Genomic DNA, 23,152 nt, shown 5'->3' with positions numbered 1-23,152 from the left:
GCAGCCCCGGGCACTCAGAACACTCCGCTCGTGCCTGATGCGTGGACTGAATGAGGGGCGGGGCCAGGGAACAGGGGCGAGCCCTTCCTGTTGGCAGCTTGCCATCCTGGAGGGAGCACAGGACCGAGTCAAGAAACCCGGGGCTTTGACCCAGTGTCCCCCCTGCTTGGTTATGGGAATTCTGGGTAGAACCCTTCCCTCTCTGGGCCTCAGTTTCCCCAACCGTTCTACGAGGGTGTTGGGCCGGGGAATCACTAAGGTATTGTGGTTACGATTGCTGTGAAGCAAATTATCCGCACAGTTTTGTGGTGTAAATCCAGCAAGCATTTATTTGGCTCATGGTTTTATGGGTCAGGAAGTTAGGGGGGCTCGGTTGGACCGTTCCACGCGGGTCTGTCAATGCTGGGAGGTCAGCTGGGCTGCATGCTCACTAGGCCATGTCCACTGGGGCAGTTCACCTGGCTGGCCGTCGATACTGGTGGTCGGTTTGGGTTTCAGCTAAAACTGTTGACCTAAGCACCTGCAAACATGCAGGTTCTCCAGCATGGGCAGCCTCAGGGCAGCTGGACTTTTTATGTGGCAGCTGGGTCCCCGCAGAACCAGTAACCCTTGAACACCTCAAAGGTCACAGAGCATCACTTCTGTTATAATGTGCTGGTCAAAGGAGGCATCTTTTTTCTCTCTGATTCCAGGAGGGCACGCCGTATCAGTGAGACCCCCCCCCCCACACACACACACACACAATCTGATACTTCCTTTCCTGGAAACAGTGCCTTCCCTTGCCTCTTTCCAGAGCTCCCTTGGATTTGAGGCTGGAACCGTTCTTTCTGAATAGCTCTGGGAGAGGTCTCCTTGCCTGGGTGACAAGCCTCCAGAAGGAAGCAGGCCATGGACTTACAGGTACAAGAAGGAAGTTCATATTTAATGAGCACCTATTATGTTCCAGCTGGAAAGAATTCGACACTATATTCCAGTAGGTACTCCAGGAGTTCATTTTTTTTTTCTCACATCATTTGTGAAAGAAAGAGATTTTTGTTGTCATTCTCCTTTTACATTAGAAAACAAAGGTTCAGAGAGTTAAGTGACGTGCCAAAGGTCGTGCAGCTGGTGACAAAGCGGTGACTCAAACCTGCCTTGTGGCCCCCACGTCTGGAGCTCACAAGGCAGAGGGAGCCGGCTCCCCCACCCACCGCTCGTGTTTCCCATCCTCCCGGCCTGCTCCCTCCACCCGGGCCCCAGCGCAGCCACTCACCTCTCTCTGTGAATGTCCCCGTCCTGTGCCTCTAAGCTGACAGCCCCTTAGGAGAAAGTACCCTCACAGGGGCCGATGACTGGGAGTCCCTAGCCCCCTGGCACAGACCCATCACATGGGCAGCCACAAGTTCTTTGCCCCCCTTCCTCCCACCTACAAGTGGGCTCTCGCTGCCTTCCCATGAACCTGGGGCAGATGCTGTGACCCACAGAACACAACTGAAGTGCCACAGAGCCACTGTCAAGGCCCAGGCCTTAGAGAAGTGGCAGCATCCACCTCCCGTCCCTTGAAACGGTCTCTCTGAGCCACCACAGAAGAAGTCTGGCCCCCGGAGGTGAGCGATGTTGGAGCAGTCAGCGGTGGACGCGCCTCTGGAGACACGGCGAGCCCGGCCCTGCGGCTGTTCTCACCCACATGCCAGCGTCTGCACGAACATGCGTGAGGCTGCCCTGGGTCCTCCAGGCCAGCCCGCCTGCCGCTGAAGGCCACCGAGTGACCTCAGATGCCACTAGGGGAGTCACTCACAAGCTCTGCCTGAATCCCTCACGCAAAACCCCGAGAGACTCGATAAAGCGATTGTTTTAAGCCACTGAGATCTGGGGTAGCTGGATACATAGCAAGATGTGCCATCTTGGTTCAACCCTCTCATTGGACCTACTTTACAGACCAGGAAATGTAAGCTCAGGGGCATCGAATAACTTGCTCTAGTGCTCCCAAGAAGCAGAAGGCCTGGCTGGCATTTGAACTTGAACTTGGGGAGGCCAGCTCCACATCTCCCTCAAACCCAAGGCCTTGTTGTACTGCTTCTTAGTGCACTTGTGCATCCCTCCTGGCAGGAGGGCTGCCATTTCAACCAGAACCTTTACTTTCAACCAGAGGGCTGAGTAAATTTTCCGGGAGTGACATTTGTAGCATCCAGACATTCCCCATTTGGGAGGCATGTGAGGAGACCGGGAATCGGGAGAGGGGGAGGAGGGGTTCCCTTCCCCTCCCCACACTCCGGACGGTGGGGGATGATTCATCTGTCTTTGTGAGTCCGTAGCTGGCACAGAGCCTGTCACAGCGGATGCTTAATAAATATTTGTTTAACGAATAAACTGGCCCACAAAGGCGTGAAGTGATGGAGTTGGGAGCGGACCAAGAGCTGGATAGAAAGGTTCTCCTGCCATCTGCTGGCTGTTCGTGGAACAGCATGGTTTTCTCGGCCGGAGGAGGAAGTGGAAGGTGCCTGGGGGACTGGGCTGCGTGTGTCCTCCCAGGCAGCAGCATCCCACCCAGGCTGGAGAGGGCACCGTGGGAGTGGGGGGGCCTTCCCCTCCCCCAGGAGCCAAACCTGCTTCTTCCGCTGTCTGGGCTCCTTGTTGGAGAGGCAAGAAGCAGAGCCTCCCCTTCCCACAACCCCTCCAGTGCTTCATAAATACTTGAGATTGAAATTTGAGAAAGTAGGTAATGTGCCCTGGCTGGCGTAGCTCAATGGATTGAGGGTGGGCTGCGAACCAAAGTGTCGCAGGTTCGATTCCCAGTCAGGGTACATGCCTGGATTGCAGGCCATGACCCCCAGCAACCGCACATTAATGTCTCTCTCTCTTTCTCTCCCCCTCCCTTCCCTCTCTAAAAATAAATAAAATAAAAAGAGAGAGAAAGTAGGTAATGGCAAATCCAGTATTTCATCTTCACCTTGTACTTGAAGAGAGGGGCGGGGCCGCTCCCTCACAGCTTACAACATGGCTCACTCCCCTGAACCCTCAAGTCCCCTGCTGGCCCCTACCTGGCTCCCAGGCCTTCCCAGCCACCCCCCACCCCTTCCCTGTGGGACCCCCACACACCGGAGTCCTGCAGAGCTGACAGGTACAGCTCCTTCTGGCAGCGAGGTGGGGCAGGAATTCCCCCCTCAAGTCCCTGTAAGTGGACACCAAACACCGTCCTCACATCGGAAGCAAAAACCTGACAGCCAGCTGACCCTTGGACAACGCAGCCAAAAGTCCAGGCGTGAGCAGGCTCTGTCTGTGGAACAGCCAGAGTCCGGCTTCCCCGCTGCACGCAGACGGGAGGCTCTGCCTTCCCCCGTGCCACCCCCCCACCCCCCGCAGTTGGTTGAACTCACAGAAGTGAAGCCCGCGGGCACAGGGGGCCCGGCTGGCCGTGTATTCACTGGCAAGACCCGCGTGTAAGCGGCGCCGTGCACCGAGAACCCCTGCTGCCCAAGGGCCGGCTGGGTCTTCCTTGGAGAGCCTGCTGTCGCAAACACCGCACTCGATGGCCGGCGTGGAGCCCCCGGAGCCCGGTGAGGCCCGCTGCAAGGACACCAAGACAGTTCCCGGGGGAGTGGGTCCATGTGCCTCCTCACTCTTCCCAAGTCCCCAGCCGGCCAGCCGCACCCGCAGCTCCCACGGCCTCCCATCCACGCTCTCACCCCAACACTGCCCCGACCCCCACCCGGGCCGGTCAGAGAGGCAAGAGGGGGTTGGTAAGAACAGACATTTTATTGTACACCATGGGGGAAGCGGAGAGGAAGGAGGGGCTCCAGGGTGACAATACCTCGTCCCCTCCCCTGGGCTGAGTGGTCTTGATCTACCCAGGGCTCCGGCTGGCCACGGGCACACAAACTCGAACCTGCGCCAGGACCTAGGGATGCTCTCGGTGTGTACCGGGTCTGTCCAAAGTGGCGCTTGGGATGAGGAGGGGCCCTGGGCCCCCTTCCGCAGCCCCAGTCGCCAGGCCCCACTGATGGGGCAGCAGGCCCCCAGTTTCGGGGCCTAGTGGACACTCAGGGGGTCAGGTGCCTTCCAACCTGCCCGTCTCTCCTCTTCTCCACCGTGGGGACCGCTCTGGGGGCGGTGGCAGGGGTGCAGCTGTAAGGACAGGCAGAAGGGCACCCCAGCCCGAAATACTGCAGGCCTGCCCAGGGTCCAGGACCATCCAGGCCCCCGGCCCCAGCCTCTCGGCTTCCCCTGGCGCTAGCGAAGGGGCCATCTCTACAGATTCATGGCCGAAGGGCAAGGCCGGCCTCACTGGCATCGACCTGTGCGCCCCGCCTGTCCGGACCCACCTGGGCTTCCAGCTGCCGCAGCGGAGACGGCTCCCTGAGCACTACGCTGGTGACCGGGCCACAGGGCAGGGAGCAGGGGAGTCTCAGGCACGCCCTGCCCTGGAGCCCACTGTCTCCCGTGGGTGCTGCGGGACAGCACCACAGCCGGGGTGGGCGGGGACCCTGCACAGGGATGTGGTGCTGCCTCCTGCTCCCCCCGGGAAACCTGGGGCTGGATCTCACCTCGTCAAAGGCCCCACCTGCCCTGGACCTGCCCCGCCTCCAGCCCCCTGAGGACTGGGCGTAGGTGTGCATGCCAGCAGCCCAGGGGCCGGGCGCACCCAGCTCCCTTCTGAACTCGGTCGGGACTGTCCCAGAGACACACGCAGGGCCCGGGTGCTGTGAGAGGCCTTCCTGGGGCCGCACCACCTCAAGGAGCCCAGGATTTTCCTCGGGACGAAGAACTTGGGACTCTGGTGGAGACAGCAGGAGGCTGACTGGAAAATAAATGCGGGGGCTCCCCTGGCCTCAGCAGGTCCCTCCTTCCCTGCGGTACGAAGGCAACAGGTCCCCGGCAAGGAGAGCCCGCCTTGCCCAGGCAGGGGGCTTCCGGCAGGCTGGGCCCGAGGCCTGACTGAGAGGAGGAGGGGGAGGCGAGGAGGGCGGCGGGGTCTTCGGGGGCACGGTAAACACCGGGGTCCACAAGTCAGCACCCTACACACAGCCACACGCACGTAGGTGCACACGCTACACACGCACACGCGCACACACACACGCAAGCTCCGAGCCCTACGGCTAACACAGCAGACACAGCCGGGACGGGCCAGGCGCACCCCCAGCCCGAGGGACCAAGCGGCTGCCCTGCTCAGTCCCCGAGGCAGGCTGGTGGGCTGGGGCCTGGCCCAGCCACAAGCTACAAAATTAAAAATATATTAGATATACAATGAAAATAGATCTGTACAGCATTGAGGATGGAGAGAGTCCGCCAGCCGCAGGATAATATCGGGGTTGTCATTGATAGCACGGACACCCCCATGTCCAGACTGACTACACAACAGAAGTGGGGTACACGGAGGAGGATGTATAGTGGGGTGTCTCTCCTGGGGCCTGGCCTCTCCTGTTGCTAAATAGGCTGGGACTGGGCTTGGGGCCACGGAGGGGGTGCTGCCGGGCGAGAGGGCCTGAGGCGGGACGTTGTGCTCCAAAGGCTGGGGTCTCTGGGGAGACCTGGGTCTCTCCTCTCCCCTCAGGTCGGGGAGGTGGGTGGGGCTGAGAGGGCCAGAAATGGGGGAGGGAGGGAGGGGTGGGTAAGGAAAATGGCGGGATGGGGGATGGCTCCCCAGGCAAGGGAGTGGGCAAGGGACTACGGAGGGGAGGAGGGAGCCCTGGGTCTAGTCTGTCCCCACCCCCACCAGTGACTCAGGACCCTCTGTCCAGGCGCCCAGGCCTAGCGATGTGGCCTGTCCCCTCCCTTCCTGCCACAGCTCTCAGAGGTTTGCTGTGCCAGCCAGTCTGCCCTCCCTCCTACCTTCCATCCTCCACCCCCACCTCCCTACCCATCCATCACCCATCCATCCGCCAATCCACCTGCCCATCCATCATCCATCCACCCATCATCCATCCATCCATCCATCACTCATCCATCCACCAATCCACCTGCCCATCCATCATCCATCCACCCATCATCCATCCATCCATCCATCCATCACTCATCCATCCGCCAATCCACCTGCCCATCCATCATCCACCCACCCATCCATCATCCATCCACCCATCACTCATCCATCCACCAATCCACCTGCCCATCCATCATCCATCCATCCATCATCCATCCATCCCCCCACCTCCCTACCCACCCACCACCCATCCATCCACCAATCCACCTGCCCATCCATCATTCATCCATCACCCATCCATCCATCCATCCATCATCCATCCATCCCCCCGCCCAGCTACCCATCCATCACCCATCCATCACCCACTCATCTATCCATCCTTCCATTGGTCCATCCATCCCTCCCAGCCTTACTCTTAGGGCAGCCGTACTCCAAGGTCAGCCAGAAGGTAAGAGTTGGGGTGAGGAATGCTGGGGGGCTGCGCCCCAGGACAGAGACCCAGCACACCCCACCCCGGGCAACCTGCAGGGTCCACAGCAATGCCTGTGGCCCTGGTCCACGTGGGCGGGGTGGTTTGGGAAAGGTTCCCGAGGCGTCTGTCCACGACAGGCACCCGGGAAGCTGTGCTCACACAACAGAGGGTGAGGGGCGGCCCAGAGGGGCAGTGGAATTCTCTGCCCAGGTGCCGGGCATCCTGGGCGTGGGCCCCAGAACCCCGGGGACCCCGCTCCAGGGGAGGAGCTGCCGCTAGAGAGAGAGCAGGGGCCCCGGGGGAGTGAGGGGATGTGCTTTGCAGCCGTGCTGCCCACCATCTGAATTGTGCTGTGGGCACGTGTGCTCTGGAAACCTCGGGGGAAAGCAGGGGCCGCCACTCCGGGCTCCAGGGTGGGGCTGGGGGTGGGGAGGGGACAGGGAGATGGCGAAGCCCTCACGGAGGTAGGCAGGCTCCGGCCTCGCCATCACCCTCCCAGGCAGAACCCAGGACACCAGAGATCGCACCTGGAGTTGGGGGTGGGGGCGCCCCCTTATCCCTCTGCTGTCGGGGCGCCGTGTGCCTCATACCACCCCACGCCTGAGCCCCGGGTGCAGACATGCCCGCCCCATCTCCAGCCTTCAGTCCGGCAGCCTCTGGGGCACCCCACCCGCCTGCCGTGCCTGTCGCCAGCACCACCGCCCGGCAGCACAGAGGGACTCCGAGACCTCAGAACTGTAGGCAGCAGGTTAGGGGGAGAGGAGGAGGGCGAAGTAACCCCAAAAGTGGTCACTTGGAGTCTCCCCTGTGCTGGGAATCAGAACTTCAGGATTATTCCAATTACATGGCCACCATCTGGGGAGATCTCAGAGGCTTAGATGGTGCGGCCCCCACCTAGGTCTGGGGAGCAGAATCAGCTGGGACTGGGGTGGGGGACGAGTCAGGGTGGACCCCTCTCTGGGGAGGGGCGAACAGGCTGGGGCGGGGGCTGGCTGGGTGTGGAGGGGAGGCGGGCGGTGCTGGGGGCCGGCGGTCACAGCTCTGACTCGGGGGTGCTGGCCAGGAGGTAGCCGCTCCCATAGCGTCCGTTGGGGTCCCCGCCGGGCTCCAGGGGCGACGTGCCGCCGGGCCCCAGGTAGGAGCGGTGCGTGGGCATGGGGGAGGGCGCCTCGCTGGGCACCTTGTTGAGGATGAAGCGGGTCTCATCGTTCTCCTCCAGGTTGGAGATGTCCTTCATCATGCGGCCCTTCTTGTAGGACACGGAGAGGGTGTTGGAGCCGTCGGACAGCAGGTGGAAGTGCCGCAGGACGAACACCACGGGGATGGGCAGGGTGGCCACCAGGATGAGGATGATCAGGAGGGCCATGGCCCAGTTGGGGAAATACAGGTAGCGCTCGGCGGCCTGGGGGCGGACAGGGGGGGCCGCTGCTTCACAGGGCACGCTGCCCCAGCCTCGCCTGCCCCAGACCGCCTCTTCCCGCCCTCTCCAGCTGCCCCACCCACTGGCCCGGCCCCCGCAGGGGTCCTTACTGAAGTTAGCTGGTCACCTGTGTCCCAGTCTCTACACTTGTACAAGGAAGGGTGATGTCACCCCACACACACAGGGACAAAACACGGGTTAGAAAGACGGGATCGGTGCATTAGCCCTCCTGACCCTCGTCCTGAGGGTCCCGGCGGCCACCCTCACCTCCTCTTTGATCCAGGCGCTGTAGCCCGGGGGCGTGACCCCCAGCTGGATGACGCTGGCCGTGGTGAGCACGGCCATGCACAGGGGAGACACGAACTTCCACATGTAGAAGTAGAAGCGGTAGGGCCGGAAGCCCAGCATCTCCGTCAGCTCCTGCATGAACCTGCCAGGGGCGGCAGAGGGCCCAGAGGTTGTTGCCTGTTCCTCCAGTTGTGTTCCTCCAGAGCCACTTCCTCCAGGAAGCCTTCCCTGACCACTCCATCCCTCCCAGGCTCCTCCATTCTTTGTCTCCAAGGATCCTGGTGTATTATCTGTGGCCCCGCTGGCCTCTGGGCAGGCTCTGCCGCCTTCCTCTAACCTCCTCTGACCACATCAAGTCACAGCCCACCCAAGGCTACCATACAACCCATGGGGCACACCAGAGGGCTGTATGCTCTGGGCACCCCCACCCCCCACTCACAATGGCCTGGCTCTAGACTCCCCCTGCTGGAAAAGAGGTGGTAGTGCACCTTCCCCAGTGTCCGGAAGGCTCCCTGACTCAGGGGTTTCTCAGTACCCCGCCAGTGGGTGGAATTCTGGGGGGCTAGCAGGCTGTGTCCAGGAACGGTGTTAGAACATCACCTTTACCTCAATCATACCTCACTGCAATATCACATTTCATTTCTATTATAAATGCAAGCAACCGAGGTAGTATTAACAGCACCTGGGACTCTGCCAGCAACGGATTAAACCTCAGACCTTTTCCTATCACACTGCGGTGGAAATTACCTGCACATGTCACTGGTTCTCATCGCTCATTTAAAGTTGCCACTGTTACTAGACCCACAGCTAGATCTCGCAACTTAATGTGGTAAAAATGAAGTACACAGATATTACATCTCCGATTTTCAACATCTTGCTAATTTTCACTAAATCGAGTTACCTGTACAATACTATACATTTTATCATATGCATTTAAAAATAATGTTCTGAGAAGGGGCACACGAGTCAGCACCTTCCAGAAGTGCGTCCCAGCCCTGGCTCGAGGGTTGCTCCCCGCCTTCTCGCTAGCGCCCCCCCCACCCCCGCGCCCTCCCAGAGGTGGGCGGCTCTCTCAGGGATGGGGAGAGAGCCTGGTTCTAAGGCCAGGTCCAGACATCAGGGGAGGGTCAGGCTGAGGGGACCAGCGGAGCCCTGGCCCTCAGCAAGGGAGAGGGACCCAGTCCTGGGGCTTTCTGGGGGTACAGCTTGGTCCTTAAATGAAGAATGAGGCCGGAGCTGGACAGTGAGCACAGGTCTGCCCCAGGCTCAGGCCACGAGACCCCATCCTTTCTCATTGCCGAATCCCCTTACCCACCCAGACCCCCAGTTACAGCCTGCCTCTCACCCCTGTGCAAACAGCCTTAAAGCCGTGAGTCGGGCTGCTGGAGTCTACCAGCGCTTGGGAGGCAGGGGCCCCTCGCACACCCACTAGGTGCCTCAGCTTCAGAAAGTTCTGAGCAGTCGGCACCCAGGAGAGGTGCTGTGGTCACTGCAGGCAGTGGAGGGCGGCGTCAGGGCCTGAGCCCGGGAAACACATGCCCTCGGCCTGGCTCTGCCTCTCACCAGCCAGGATGCCTCCCTCTGGGCCTCAGTTTCTCTAAAGGACCCGTGAGAGCACCTTCGGCTCTGTGACCCCCTGCCCACTCACAGCAGCCCTGGGAACACGGCACTCCCGGCTGAGCCATGCTTGCTGGGACAGGCCCCTCCTCCTGTCCACACCTCCCCCCCACGGCCCCCTTACTTCTTGGTTCCATAGATCCAGGCCACGGCGATGTTCTCGAGGATGACAATGAGGGTGAGCGGCAGGGTGGCCGAGTAGTCGTCAAACATGGTGACAAAGTAGTTTCCGGAGCGCTGGACGAACAACAGCCCCACGAAGAATGCAAAGACACAGCAGCCCACTACAGAGAGCCGGGAGGCCGGTGTGGGGGCAGAGGTGCAGGTGGGCGGGGCCCGGGGGTCTCAGGGGCGCCCAGGCCCCTCCCATCCCACCACTCCCTCCAGCAGGCCCCGCCCCATGGGTCGGGAGTGACTCTGTCAGAGCCACAGCCCCGCCGCCGCCAGCCCCGGGGCCGCCCACAGGCCAGGCGCAGTTACCTGTGAACATCTCCTTGGGCACCTTGAAGGTGTCGATGATAGGCGTGGTGATGCCGGCCATGGTCCCGATCATGCTGCCCAGGCCCAGGTTGATGAGCATCAGGAAGAACATGACGGACCAGAACGGGGAGGCGGGGAAGTGCGTCATGGCCTCGGTGAAGGCGATGAAGGCCAGGCCTGTGCCCTGCACGGACTGTGGGGGCGGGGCTTCGTGAGGGCCCGGCCCGCGCCCGCCCTGGAGCCCCGGGCTTCAACCACCTCTGCCCTCAGAGCTTCAGGACTTTCCCAGGGGTCCCCACCCCCACTACGTCCAGCTACTTTGGCCGGTGTGTCTCAGATTTGAGTGGGCATCAGAATCCACCCCCCCAAAGGCAGTAAAACACCAACTGACTCAAGAGTTCAGCTGCGGGGCTTAGAACCTGCCAGCTGTACCAGGACCCGAGGTGATTCAGACGAAGATGCCCCCTTTTAGAAACACTCTCAGCGCAAGGCACTCCTCCTCTAAGAAGTCCTCCCAGATTGCTCCCAGCTCTGATCTCCAGGCCTCAATGGCGTGATCTCAGCTGCAGCTGCCCCACGGGATCACAGTGGGGCCTTTAAAAGCACCCGCACCTAGGCCTCACCCCAGGGACAATGATCAGACTGGTCTGGGAGTAAAGCTGGGCATCCAGGTGTCACAGAGCCCCCAGCTGGCTCCGACGGGCAGCCAGGTGGAGAACCCCAGCACTGATGCTTGGGCCCCGCTCAGGGGGCGACTGACCACACACTGCCCACTGACCCCACCTCCCCGTTGTCCTGTGACGTCCCGTGGCCGCGGGAGCAGCTCCCCACGGTGTGGGTGTGCAGTGTTGTCGTGTGGGTGTGTCAAGGGGGAAGCACCGGAAACACTGCTGGGGTCCTGGCTTTGTTCCAAGGACCAGGCCGCGCCCGTGGGAACGGGGCGGGGTGCATGGGGGAGGGGCAGGTCCTGGAGGCGGCCAGTCACCTGGGGGAGAGACAGGCAGGGGTCCCCGGACAGAGCCCCTGTGCTCATGCTCACACGGGAACAGGTCAGGGGGACGGTGCGCAGCTCCCTCAGGGCTCGGGTGGTGCCTGGAGAGGCCAGTGGAGCTCGGGTGTCTCACGGGGGTGTCACCATCCCTACCCACCCCCCCCGGGCAAGGGCGAGGGGAGCTGGCTGTGAGCACCAGCCAGGTCCCGGAACCTGTGGGCATGTCCCCCTCCTGTTCCCACTTCTAACGAACAGTCGTTGGGAAAGCTTCCGGTTGTACAAACAGGGATAGAACGGGGTGTCTGAACCCAGGCCTGGGCATTAACAAGGGCGCGGCACCCCCTGCCCTACCCCAGGGTCTGAGGGCCCTAGTGGCCATGGGTGCCAGAGTGGGCAGTGGGGACAGCCGGGGGATGTGGCAGAAGCATCAAGGGGTGACTTAGCATGTGGCAACTTGAACTCTGGGACCCCTACTGACTAGGTGACCCTGACCAAGCTGTCATTGCAGGCTCCTCACCCGCAACACTGGGACAACATGAACTCAACTCCGGGCACGTCACGAGGGCCGGAGGGGGCAGACAGCAAAGGGCAGGGGCTGCTACAAACCGTTATTTTCTGTCTGCCGTGTGCAAGGCACTGTTCGGAGTGTGTGACATGTGGCAGTGACCGGTGCACAGGAAGCGCACTCAATAAACGTGAAAGTTGGTCGTCCCACACGCTCCCTGCAATTGCTGTGACGAGTGTGCCAGCCTCGTCCCCTCACCGAGACTCAGCCCACCTCAGGGCAGGGGTTTGAGCTGACACCTTCCCCTCCCCCTGTCTGGACACGCAGGAGGCCCTGCTTATCAGGTACACGAATGAGCCCCACGGTCTGTCCACCTCCCGGCCCACCCGGGAGGGGCAGCCTGTCCCGCACCTTGTCCAGCTCGTCCTCCAGCAGGCAGGGGTCGAGGCCCAGGGCTGGGAAACGGTCCTCCTTCACGGTCATGATGACCTTGTACATCTCCGCGTAGTCCTTGGTGGTCAGGTGGGAGAAATTCACGTGGGGGGGGATGAGGTCCCGGCTCAGGACGTTGGTGTGGAGGTACCCCAGGATTTTCTCAGCATTCCTGCAGCAAAAAGGGGGGAGGACCCAGGAAAAAGGCAGTGGTGAGCACGATCCTGGGGGCACCTCCCAGGCAGGACCTCCCTCGGCCTGGCCATCAACAGAGACACCTGTGACACCTCGTGGGCCAGGGCTGGGGCTGGAGAGCTCCTCTGGCCCGGGACACAGGGACTTCCCGTCCACAGCCCACCCACTGCCCTCCCGGGTGGTGCGGACAGGGAGAAGAAAGGACGGGGGGGGCGGAGGCGCCACCTACTCGACCACGCATTTCTCGTTCATGATGTTGGCCTTGAAGCCCAGCACAGCAAACACCACAAGGGTGGCCAGCACCGAGGTGAAGAAGTTGATGAAGGACACCAGGGCGGCGTCGAAGTGGCAGTTGTTGTCCTGCTTGTTGTAGCTGGAGAAGGCGATGACACCCCCGAAACCCAGCCCCAGGGCGAAGAAGACCTGCGTGGCCGCCTCCCGCCACACCTGCGGGTCCAGCATCTTGTCCAGCTGTGCGGGAGGGGAGAAAAGGGACACATGGTAACGGTTTTGTTCAAGTGCACTGGAGGTCCCACCGCACCACCTCTCCTCAGTGGAGTTCAGAGGCTCCTTGGCGCAGCGGGAAAGAGCCCTGTGACCCCGGGCATTTTCCCGAGCCCGTCTGTAACCATTTCCCCACGTGTAAAACACAGATACCAAGAGTATGGACTTCAGAGCATCACCGTCAGGCTTGGGTAAGAAAATAAACACTGCGTGCTTTGCAGACTTTGTTCATTCTAATTGCTGTCATTGCTTACCATGGAGACATCGTACAAAGGGACATCACCAGGGCCATAAGTATAACGCATAGTGCACAGCTCCAGGGAGTGCCACTCACTTAGACTAGAGTGTGAGTAGTGCCTCCTGGAACTGCTTGGGGTACAGCCTGCACAACAGCACAAGAGAACTAAGAACATCAAGGTCTCCTTCCACTTCAAACCACAAAAAAAGACATCAGCATCTTCCTCCTGCCTACCCACTCTCCCTCTTCCCAGAAATAAAAGGCCCAGCGCTCATTCACACACACCTACAGGCTCCAGGTCACAGAGGAACCCCCCTCCCCCTGCTCCACCCTTCCTGGAGAGGGGCAGCCCCGGCCTGACCCCCCATCTGCTCCCAGATAGGACAGGAGCCTGCACCACAGCAGCATGTGGAAGGCAGGGGCAATTTCCAAAGCGTTTTCACGACCATTCTCCTTTTAGGGACAAGGAGATAGGGACCAGGGCCTGGACCCAGCCCAGGGCTTCAGAGTCAGACTGGCCGTCTGCCTACACCGCTGGACTCCCACCTTCAGTGAGCCGAGAACACAGGCAAGTGGTCGTGCCTGTTCTAGGGCCTGGGATTCCTCATCGAGAACGTGGGAATAACAAGTCTCCCTCCCAGAGCCACGGCGAGCATCAGATGGACAGCCGCCGGTCGCGCCTGGCCCCTGGCGGCACTTAACCCTGACAAGACGCCTCCGTCCTCATCCGGACAGAGGACTTTGTGGGGCAGGGTGCCGGGATTGCGATTCACACTTTGCAGAGCGGACAGAGGCCCACAGGCGCAATGACTCGCTCCAAGCCCCGGCACTCTCCGGCCGGCCTGGGCAAGGCGTTCCTAAACTGCAGATCACCTCATTCCGGGCTGTGGTGCCCTCCCAACACTGCCCCCGACCCGGCTGGCCCGTGAAGCAGCGGGGGAATCATCTGCTGGGGAATCATCTGCTGGGGGCCAGGGTGCTGGGAGGGGCGGTCTGGACGTGCAGGCAGGTGAAGCAGTTTAAAACGGTCACAGCGGAGCACGCACGGAGCGCACGCCTGCGGGAGAAACGGAGCAGGTCCTCTTCTTTCCCCAAGTGCAAGCGCGCAGGCCCGCCTGTCCTTCTGGAGCCACCAGGGCCGGGCTGGTTTTGGAAATCAGGCTTTTGTTCCCGGCTGTGCTGTGGACAGGTAATACAGCGCATGTGCCAGCCAATCACACGGCGCCCCAGGGGGGTCTGGGACGGGCCTGCAATCGAACCCATCCGCGGTTCTGCCGCAGACTATGGGTATCCACACGGAGGGAATCAATAGTGGCTATAAATAGCCTCGTATCTGCTCAGGTCATTCTGACACAAAACGAGTTCCGGGAAAAGGAAAGACAACACCTTTGATTTTCCGGGCTCTTTGGATTCAGGCATTGCGGGTAAGGAAACGGGCCTCTACACGCTCCTCACAGGGGTGCGAGATGATGAAAAGGAAAAGAACACAGTCGCCCTCCCTTATTGGCTGTTTTGCTTTCCACGGTTTCAGTGACCTACGCTCAACAGCATCCGGAAATGTTAAATGGAACATTCCAGAAATAAATGATCCACAAGTTTTAAGTCGTGCGCCATTCTGGGGAGTGTGGTGAAACGTCACGCCGTCTGGCCCAGGATGGGACCCGTCCCTCCGTCCGGCGGGTCCCTCTGCACTCGTGACCAGACGTCAGTCCCTGCAGCCACCTTGGTTATGGGCTTGACCATCTCGGTAACGCATATTCATGTTCGAGTCACCCTTATTCTACCTAATAATGTCCCCAAAGTGCAAGAGCAGTGAGGCTGGCGATTCGAATGCGCCGAAGAGAGCTGTAACGTGTTCGCCGTGAGTGAACAGCTGTGTGTAGCCACAGGGAACAACGATGGTGCGTAAGGTTCGGTGCTGTCCGCGGTTTCTGGCATCCACTGGGGGGGTCCTGGAACGTATCCCCTGCAGGTTTAGGGGGGCTGCTGTAACCCTAGTCCTACTGGTAGCCCTTCTGCACCTCCCCTCTCCTGGGTGGTTTTTTTTTTTTTAAATCCTCCCAGAAAGTAAAGAAATGGGCGGAGGGATTACTCAGGCCAGCATTCCTTGATGTAATAGATGTCAATCATGACCGTTTGACCAATCCGGAACCTGGGCACCCCTCTCAGACTAGAAACCCGGACCTAGTGGGAGGGCTCTGGGTAGTTGGCTGAGTTCCAACCACAGAGCCGCAGAAGGTTCTGGAACAGAGGCAGGTAGAGACGGACCTAGCTCTGGTCGCATCATTTGCATGTTGAAGTATCTTTCTTGGTTCCCTGCTGTTGGCTGGAAAATCTTTCCCACTGAACGCTCCGACTGCAGTGAACTCACGACTCTTCAAAACACCACGATCTCCTCCTGCCTGTGGTTTTTGCCCAGCATATTCCCCCTGCCTGGAATTTCCTTCCTCCTGTGCATTTGCTGGTGAACTCCTATGAATACCTCAAAACCCAGCACAAATATCACCTCCTCTTAGAAGCTTTTCCTGACTGCCTCTAGCAGAACTAGTCATGGTCCTGGGCTCTTGTGAGAGCTCAAACCTGACTTACAGATGAATGTGTCTCCAACACTTTGTGCTTCTTAGGGACGGAGCCCACCTGGGCCATCTTTGCATGAGCAGCGCCTGACCCACGAGAGAGAAGGCAGGATTGGGGGAGTAGGGAGGGGAGGACAAGAGAGAGACAGACAGGCCGAGGCTGACCTGCATCCTAAGGTGAGCCGAGCCAAGCACCTTCCGTACGGGATGCCGGTGCGCCCTGAACTCAGAGGGGACCTTTCAGGGGTCCCGGGGTGATGGAGCATGACTCCAGCAAGGTCCTGACCACAGTGTCAGCGAGAACGAACCCACGGCCAGGCCTCAGGAAGCTCGGCGCCCTCTCCGGACACCAGAATGAGACTGCAGGGGAGAGGTGGGGAGGGGCCGCTGCACCGAGGGCGAGGCTCACACCCGCCCCAAGGGGGCGCTCCCCCAGTGGCCTCCTGTCAAGCCCTCGGCAGGACAACTGACTCACTCCTCACACAGGAAGGAGGGGTCCGCGGCATCTGACTTGGGGGCATGGAGATGCTATTTGACTCCACGAGCTGCAGCTAGCTGAGTGTGCAGCCCGAGTGGGTTTGTGACGGGAGCACACGCCCTTGTCCCCGAGCACACCCTGCCCTGCGAGCGCCAGGTGGGGCTGAAAGACACCAGCTGGCACTGGAGCTCCAGGTGCCACTGCCCGAGGGCAGAGTCACCTTCAGAGGGACGGGAGTAACAATACTGACGCTCCCAGGGCCTCTCCTGACGCTGTGACGGAGCCGCCGTGCTTCGCCCGTCTTGCAGCTGCAGCAAGAGGCAGGCGGAGGAGCTTGCCCTGGGACTGCTGAGCCAGGCGCTGGGACCGAACCCAGGCTTCGGGCTCCAGGGCGCCCCCTCTGGTGACAGGCTGGGCTGCCTGCCTCGTCCCGCTCTAACTGTGGAGCGGAGAAGTCCCACGGCAGACCTCCACGCCCGGCCTTCAGGGCTCGCAGGGGCCCCACTTCTCTCGGGGCTCCAGCCCACCCCTGACCCTGCGGCCACCCTGGCTCGCTGGTCGGGAGCTCGCTCGTCTGGAGCCCGGGGGCGGCGATGCCCACAGCTCCACGAGCACGGGCCCCACCGAGTCCAGTGCCCGGAGACGGTGTGGCTCCTCCCATCGTGGCTGCCTGGAAGCACTGCAGTCTCGTGGTTTGGAGCTCAACAGGCAAAACAGGGTCCACAGTAAGGTCTCCTTTTCGTCACCTCTGTAGCCCAGACGCCCCGTCCCCTTCCCTAGACAGAGCCATGACATCGGCTTCTTGCACACCCTGCCGGTGATATTAACGCAGTATATTTACACACACATACACACATCCGTGCACACACCTGTGTGGGTGTGTATTCGCCCCCTTTCCCCACTGCCCACCCCAGAGATGTCCGTGGAGCTCTGCACCCTCCTGGGCCTCCGCCCTCGACCCCAGCCTCGGCGCCCCCTCAGCATGCTGAGCTGGGAACCCGTGGCATTCCAGGGCTCCTGGCCGGCTGCCCCCTCTCTGCCTCACCCCTGCGGTCTGCCCACGGGGCCACCAGGCCTGGCTCCGCAGTCCCTGGGCCCTGTGGACCTCAGCGGCTGCAAGACGTCCATCACCCTGGGGCTGTCTTTCTTCATCTGGACTGCACCCGGGATGACCGGGCCTGTCCCTGGCTCCGGCCCGAGCCCTCACCCCTTCCTCACCGCTGGCACCCTGCTCCACCCAGCCGGGGGGGCTCAGTCCACCATCAGCAAACCCCCATCTCACCACCCTTCCCTGCAGCCCCCTCACCTCCCCGTTCTGACGCCTGGGTTCTCCAGCCTGGCTGCCGGTTAGAGGCCCCTGGCGAGCTTGGAAGAGACTGGACACCATACACAGTGGTCGGGGTAGTTAGTTCCCTCACTCAGCTGTGATTAGCAGGAGCGGGTCTGTCTACCCTGCTGCCGGGGCTCCCAGGGGCACCTCCTGGGCGGGGGGAGGGGCTGAGTGAGCCTGGCTCCGCCCTGAGCCCTGGGTTTCCACGTGGCTCTGTCAGGGGAAGGCACGCCCTCCCTCGGGTTGTCGGGCCTGCAGCGGCCGGGTGCCCCGCCCCGCACTGCACTACACTGCACCGCACCACCTCCTCTCCCCAGTGCGAGCCCCGCCAGCGTCCTGGGCGGCTCCAGCACCCACGTCGGTGAGCCTTTCAACACCTGCCTCTCGGGCCCTTCACCGCCTCCCTTCCGGGGCTCTTGCCTCTCCCCAACCCCTGTGGTCATGCTGTGACCTCTGTCATGACATCTGCGCTCCAATGGTAACCTCAGCGTTAAGGACCCCACACTCAGACACCCCGTCTTTCCAGCTCACTTCCTCCAGCACCTGGACCCCAAAAAGTCTTCTGTCCCCCTGGGCCCTGCCTCTGCTTCCTGCCGCCCACCCTGCGTGTGTCCTCACTTCCCTTCCTCACTGGCTGAGTGACGGTCCATCCTTCCGGTCCCTCCCTTGCTGACACTCTGAACTCCCCTGCCATCCCCCCGTTGTCATCACCTGGTAAACTCCCCACCCTGGGGACATCCAAGCCTCCGTCTCCTCGGGGCTTGGCCCGTACGCAGCCAAACACATGATGCGCCCCTGGCGCCCTGGACAGGTGCGAACTTGGACAAGCCGCCGGCTCTCCCTGCCCTGCAGTTTCCCACGTGCAAAACGGAGGCGACAGCGATGCCATGTCTAGGCTCGGAACGCGTTCAAACGAGCTCATGTATGGAAGGTGCGTGTGACAGTGCCCAGCCCGTAGGGAGCGCCATCTGAGTAAAACATGTGACGGTTCTAAGTCCCCTGCCGGCCCACTTCACCAACGCACACGCCCCGACCCCTAACCTCCGGGAGCCCACCTCGCCCTCTGCCCTCCTCAGGCCTCCAAGCGCCCTCCATCACTCTCTCCCTCCTCCATCATTCCCTCTCCTGCTCCTCAGAGAAGGAGGACACGGTCGGGAGAGGAAGCCTGCTGTGAGCAGCTGCCAGCACAGCACGGCCCGGCCCAGCTCTCCAGTCCCTGTGGGGACAGCATGTGCTCCCCGAGGCTGAGATGCACCCCTCCACTTGGGCACCGGGTCCCACCCTCCCGCTCACTCAAGGGCATTGTCTGCCTCCCGTCTCACAGCACCAACTCCCCCCCAGTTGGATGTTTTAAGCGTATAATTCAGCAGTTGTTAGTAGACCAGGGTTGGCAACTGCGGCCTTGTGACCAAAAAGCTATTTGGTCTTCATGCACAGCCCTGTCACGGCTCCTGAGACCCTGGGAGTTCCCTAAGTGTGCAGAGCAAGAAAGGTGCCTTGTGTTATGTGAGCGAATTGACTTTGGGAAGCACCTAAGGGTGGGGGCTGATGCTTTGTGTCTGTGTAACGAAGCCTCCATAACAACCAAAGAGGACGGGTCCCGAGAGCTTCCAGGCTGGCCAATGCGTGGGGAAGAGGAGGGAGCAGCTCACCTGCGGGCATGGCAGCTCCGCACTGTTCCCCATGTCTGGTCCCGTGCAGCTCTTGCTGTTCCTGACTTACAACCTCTCCCGATAAACCCGTGATCTGCTAAGTAACATGTGTCTCTGAGTTCTGTGAGCCATTCTGGCAAATGCATCGAATCCAAGGAGGGGGTTGTGGGAACCTCTTATCGATAGCCCGGAGGTCAGAGGTCAGAGGTACAGGTAACGGCCTGGGCTGTGGCTGGCATCTGGGGACAGGGGGCAGTCTGTGGGACTGAACCCCTGACCTGTGACATTGGATGCTATCTCTGAGGAGTGTCAGAATTGAGTTAAATTGAACTGAATTCTCAGACACTCGGCTGGTGTTCCAAGAATTGCTGGTTGGAGGTGGGGGGATCACCTTCCCCACGTAGGAAATTGAGTCTCAGAACACAACTTCACGGCCATCACCACCATCGATCTTAGAACATCTAGCGGCCATTACCACGGTCGATTTTAGAGCATCCTCATCACCCCCAAACAAAGCCCGTACCCATTAGCGGCCAGCCACTCCCTACATGCCCCCATAACTGCCCCACGAGCCCCGCCCTGAGCCAGCCCCACAGACCGCTGTTTCCCCCCAGATCTGCCTGTTCTGCAACCACACACTGTGTGGTCTTCGTGACAGGCTTCTCATGTACGTCACGTTTTCCAGGTTCACCCATGCTGCAGCGTGGATTGGTACCCTGCTCCCTAGGATGGCTGGGTGCTATTCCGCCGTGTGGATGTACCATCCCCGACCCGTCCATCCATCCGTGATGGACATTTGAGTTGCTCCTACTTTTTGGCTATTGCCGACAGTGCTGTCGTGAATGCCTGGGTATAAGTTTCTGGGGGGACATAGGCTTTCAGCTGACGTGGCCCCGTGCCCAGGAGTGGGGCTGCCGGGTCACACGCTAGCTCTGCCTGGCCTTCTCAGGCACTGCCGGATCGTTCTCCCAAAGCGGCCACACTGTCTTACAATCCTACCGGCAGGGCGGGACGGATCGTATTTATCAGCTGAAATAACACCTTTGGTCCCGCAGCCAGGTCCGGGCAGCACCCCATTCTCGTGTCTCTGCACCCCTTTACGGGACAGCTGAAAATAAATGGCCTCTATTGCTCATTTCCAATTTCTCACCTCCAGTTTCCCCTGGGATCCCTGACTAGGAGACTCTCTTCCCCGGCCCTCCACCGAAACGGCTCTTGTCGGGATCACCAGCGGCCCCTCCCTCTGTGGCTCAGTGTGCCGGCCATTTCCCAGTCGCATTACCTGGTCTCTGCAGCTGTGGGCTGGCCGTTCCCTCCTTCCTGAAGCACCTTCTCCTCTTTGTCTCTGGATGGACACCTCCCTCCTCCGCCTCCTCCCTCACGGGCGCTCTCTCCCGCAACCTCTGGACCCCAGGACCCCACTGCTTGGGGTCCACACCTCCTCTCTGTCTGCTTTCGCTCTCAAGGCGCCTGTAACCAGTCCTTGACTTTAAATTCCTGGACTCCCAAACTTACACGTCCACCCAACCCGCACACTCCTGTACCTAACCACCCGCCCAGCATCTCCACCCACCGAACCTGCTGCGGCCAAAACAGTGCTCGGTGCTCCCCACCAACCCGGCTCCTCCACCGCCCTCCCCGTCTCATCACTGTCAATCCACCCTCCTCGCGGCTCTCGGGCAACAGGCCCTGGAGTCATTCTGGAGCCCTGCCCCCCGTCACGGCTCACAGCCAATCCAACAGCGACCCTGCCTGATGTCACTGCCTGCACAGGCCCATTGCCACACCTGGGCTCCCACGGGGGAACCGCGCACCCGGAGTGAATGCCAGCACCTGGTGAATTCACCTGGAGGCCGCCTTCCAGCAGGGCTCCCTGCTCCACCCTGGACCCCTCAGATTCTCCATGGCAACCAGAGCGACCCTTCAGAGATGAAGTCAGAGCAGGTCACTCCTCTGCTCAGATGGCTCCAGCGGCTCCTGGAACAAACTCCAAAGGCCTTGCCTGGCCCACAGACGCTCAGGATCTGCTCCCCACTGCCCCTGGTCTGCATGTCCGACCACCCTCTCCTCCGTTCCCCTCCAGCAACGCCAGCCGCCCTGCACGCACCAGCCACGTCCTATCTCAAGGCCTTTCGTTTGTCCTCCATGTTTGCAGGGAACCTGGCACCTCCACACAGCCACACCGTGTTGTGTTGAGCAAACCACACGATTAATGGCGGGGTGCAAACCCCCACACTGACTTGAGTTTTAACTGGACGGGGACAAGAAATCAGGACAGAAACGGCTTAAGGAATTTGAGAAGCCCATTCGCCATTAACGTGAGTCCAGGTCCCATCCAAAATGCTACTGGCCATCGTGGTATCCTGACCACGGGGCATCTGTCATGCTCAGCAACTGCCTGGAGTCGTGGGCAGGGAGTCTGGGTCCTATGGCTTTGATTGCCTCTGTGGTTGGAAGGCTTTGTGGGAGAAGAAAAGACTTTACTCCAGGGCACTCAGCACGTCCGCAGAGAGCCTGTGCTTCCCTCAGGGCGCTGAGACACCCTGGCCAAAAATCTTCTTGGCCTCTGCCATGGCTGCCCAATGTCACGGCCCCTGTCGTGCCCCCTGTGGCCGGTGGGAGTGGGGCAGGGCACAGCCCGGGTGGCCGTGTGCACCCCCAGCCCTGACACTCTGTGGCGCCAGTCCAGGGCAGGAACTTGCAATGGCTCCAGGGGTCCTCCCGTCTCCCCGTCCTAGACCTGGCCCAGCCCCGCCCCGCCCAGGCTGTCAGACGGCTGCTTCCGGGAGCAGGCCTTGTGCAGACAGCCAGAAGGATTCATCCACAGGAACCTCCCCCAGACATCGCTGCTGGCCTCACCTGCCTCGGACAGTGACACAGGCTCTGGTCCTGGATGGAGGACGTCCCCTGAGGCCCTCAGGCCCCCCTTCCCTGCTGAACACATCCCCCAGGGTCAAGGGCAGGAGCTGCCCCACAGAACTGTGTGGTGGGCAGGGTCTCGGGATGGTCCCACAGATTCCATCCAGACGGAAAGTCACAAGAGCTAAGTGGGCCAGGGGCCACACCGGCCGGGTCCCAGTGGCCTGGCTCCTCCAGGGCCTTCTGGACTTAGTTCCTTATCCTTCACCTCCAAAAGACTCCAGCCTCTGCAGGTACGCAAGTGCTGTTACCTGGTTTCCCCCAACACCCAGGAGGGGGGTTTGGAAAGGACAACCCCCCCGCTGTTCAAAGTGTACCCCAACCATCTGCGCCCACCTGCTCGAAAGTAACGGAAGTCTAACGGACCGGGGCAGCATGAGTGGAGGCCACCACTCTACGGAGCAATTTGGCCAACACCTCCTGGAGCTGGAGATACGCCCACCCTTTGGGATGGCAATTCCACTCCTGAATACATGTGCCCTAGGGAGACCTGTGCACACGAAGACCTGAGTAACCATGGTTACCATGGCATTGTTAACAATGGTGAGCACCGGAACGATAAACTTAGAAATGAAAAAAAAACAACCTTAGTGTGGTGCTACAGTGGAATAGTATGTAGCAGCAAAGACGGATGCACTCGGCTACATATGTCTGTATAGCTAAATCTCAAAAAAGAGTGTTGGACGGCCCTGGCTGGTGTGGCTCAGGGGAGTGAGTGCCGGCCTGTGAACCGAAAGGTCGATGGTTCAATCCCCAGTCAGGGGGCATGCCTGGGTTGCGGGCCGGTTCCCAGTTGGGGGCACGCGAGAGGCAACCACATGCTGATGTTTCTCTCTATTTCTCTCTCCCTTCCTCTTTCTCTAAAAATAAATAGATCTTTACATATATAAAAAAAGATGTTTCCAACAGTGTCTGATTCAAACAGGGAGCAATGCGTGTGCAGGGATGGGCAGCCGATGCCACGACTTGGTTCCCTTGCTCCTGGAATTCAACGCCAGGCCTTCCTAGCACCACGGGGGGCCCTCTGGGGGCCTATCCGCATCGCCGTGTTTATGACCACCTCCAGGGCGTGTCGTTTCCTCGTGGATTCAGCAGAGTGTGGCTGAGAGACTCAAGTGTGCGCGTCAGACTGACTCTAGGGACAGAGTTGAAGTGACTC

At 60.6% G+C, this 23,152-nt stretch overlaps 1 protein-coding gene across 1 annotated transcript in view; it reads right to left on the bottom strand.

Annotated features, from left to right (window-relative positions):
* Positions 1-3,715: 3,715 nt before the first annotated feature.
* Positions 3,716-23,152, bottom strand: part of SLC6A17 (solute carrier family 6 member 17) — a 43,372-nt gene continuing 23,935 nt past the window's right edge. Inside the window, exons 7-12 of the mRNA XM_028502773.2 lie at positions 12,526-12,767; positions 12,081-12,273; positions 10,174-10,366; positions 9,818-9,977; positions 8,056-8,218; positions 3,716-7,770 (exon numbers count right to left, since the gene is read on the bottom strand). Of these exons, the coding sequence (XP_028358574.1) occupies positions 7,402-7,770; positions 8,056-8,218; positions 9,818-9,977; positions 10,174-10,366; positions 12,081-12,273; positions 12,526-12,767 (1,320 nt within the window). The 3' untranslated portion in view covers positions 3,716-7,401. The remainder of the gene's footprint in view (positions 7,771-8,055; positions 8,219-9,817; positions 9,978-10,173; positions 10,367-12,080; positions 12,274-12,525; positions 12,768-23,152) is intronic.

Source organism: Phyllostomus discolor, chromosome 14, assembly GCF_004126475.2.
Source record: "Phyllostomus discolor isolate MPI-MPIP mPhyDis1 chromosome 14, mPhyDis1.pri.v3, whole genome shotgun sequence".
Taxonomy (NCBI): domain Eukaryota; kingdom Metazoa; phylum Chordata; class Mammalia; order Chiroptera; family Phyllostomidae; genus Phyllostomus; species Phyllostomus discolor.
Note: the sequence above shows the minus strand (reverse complement) of the source record. Positions and strands in the feature narration are given on the sequence as shown.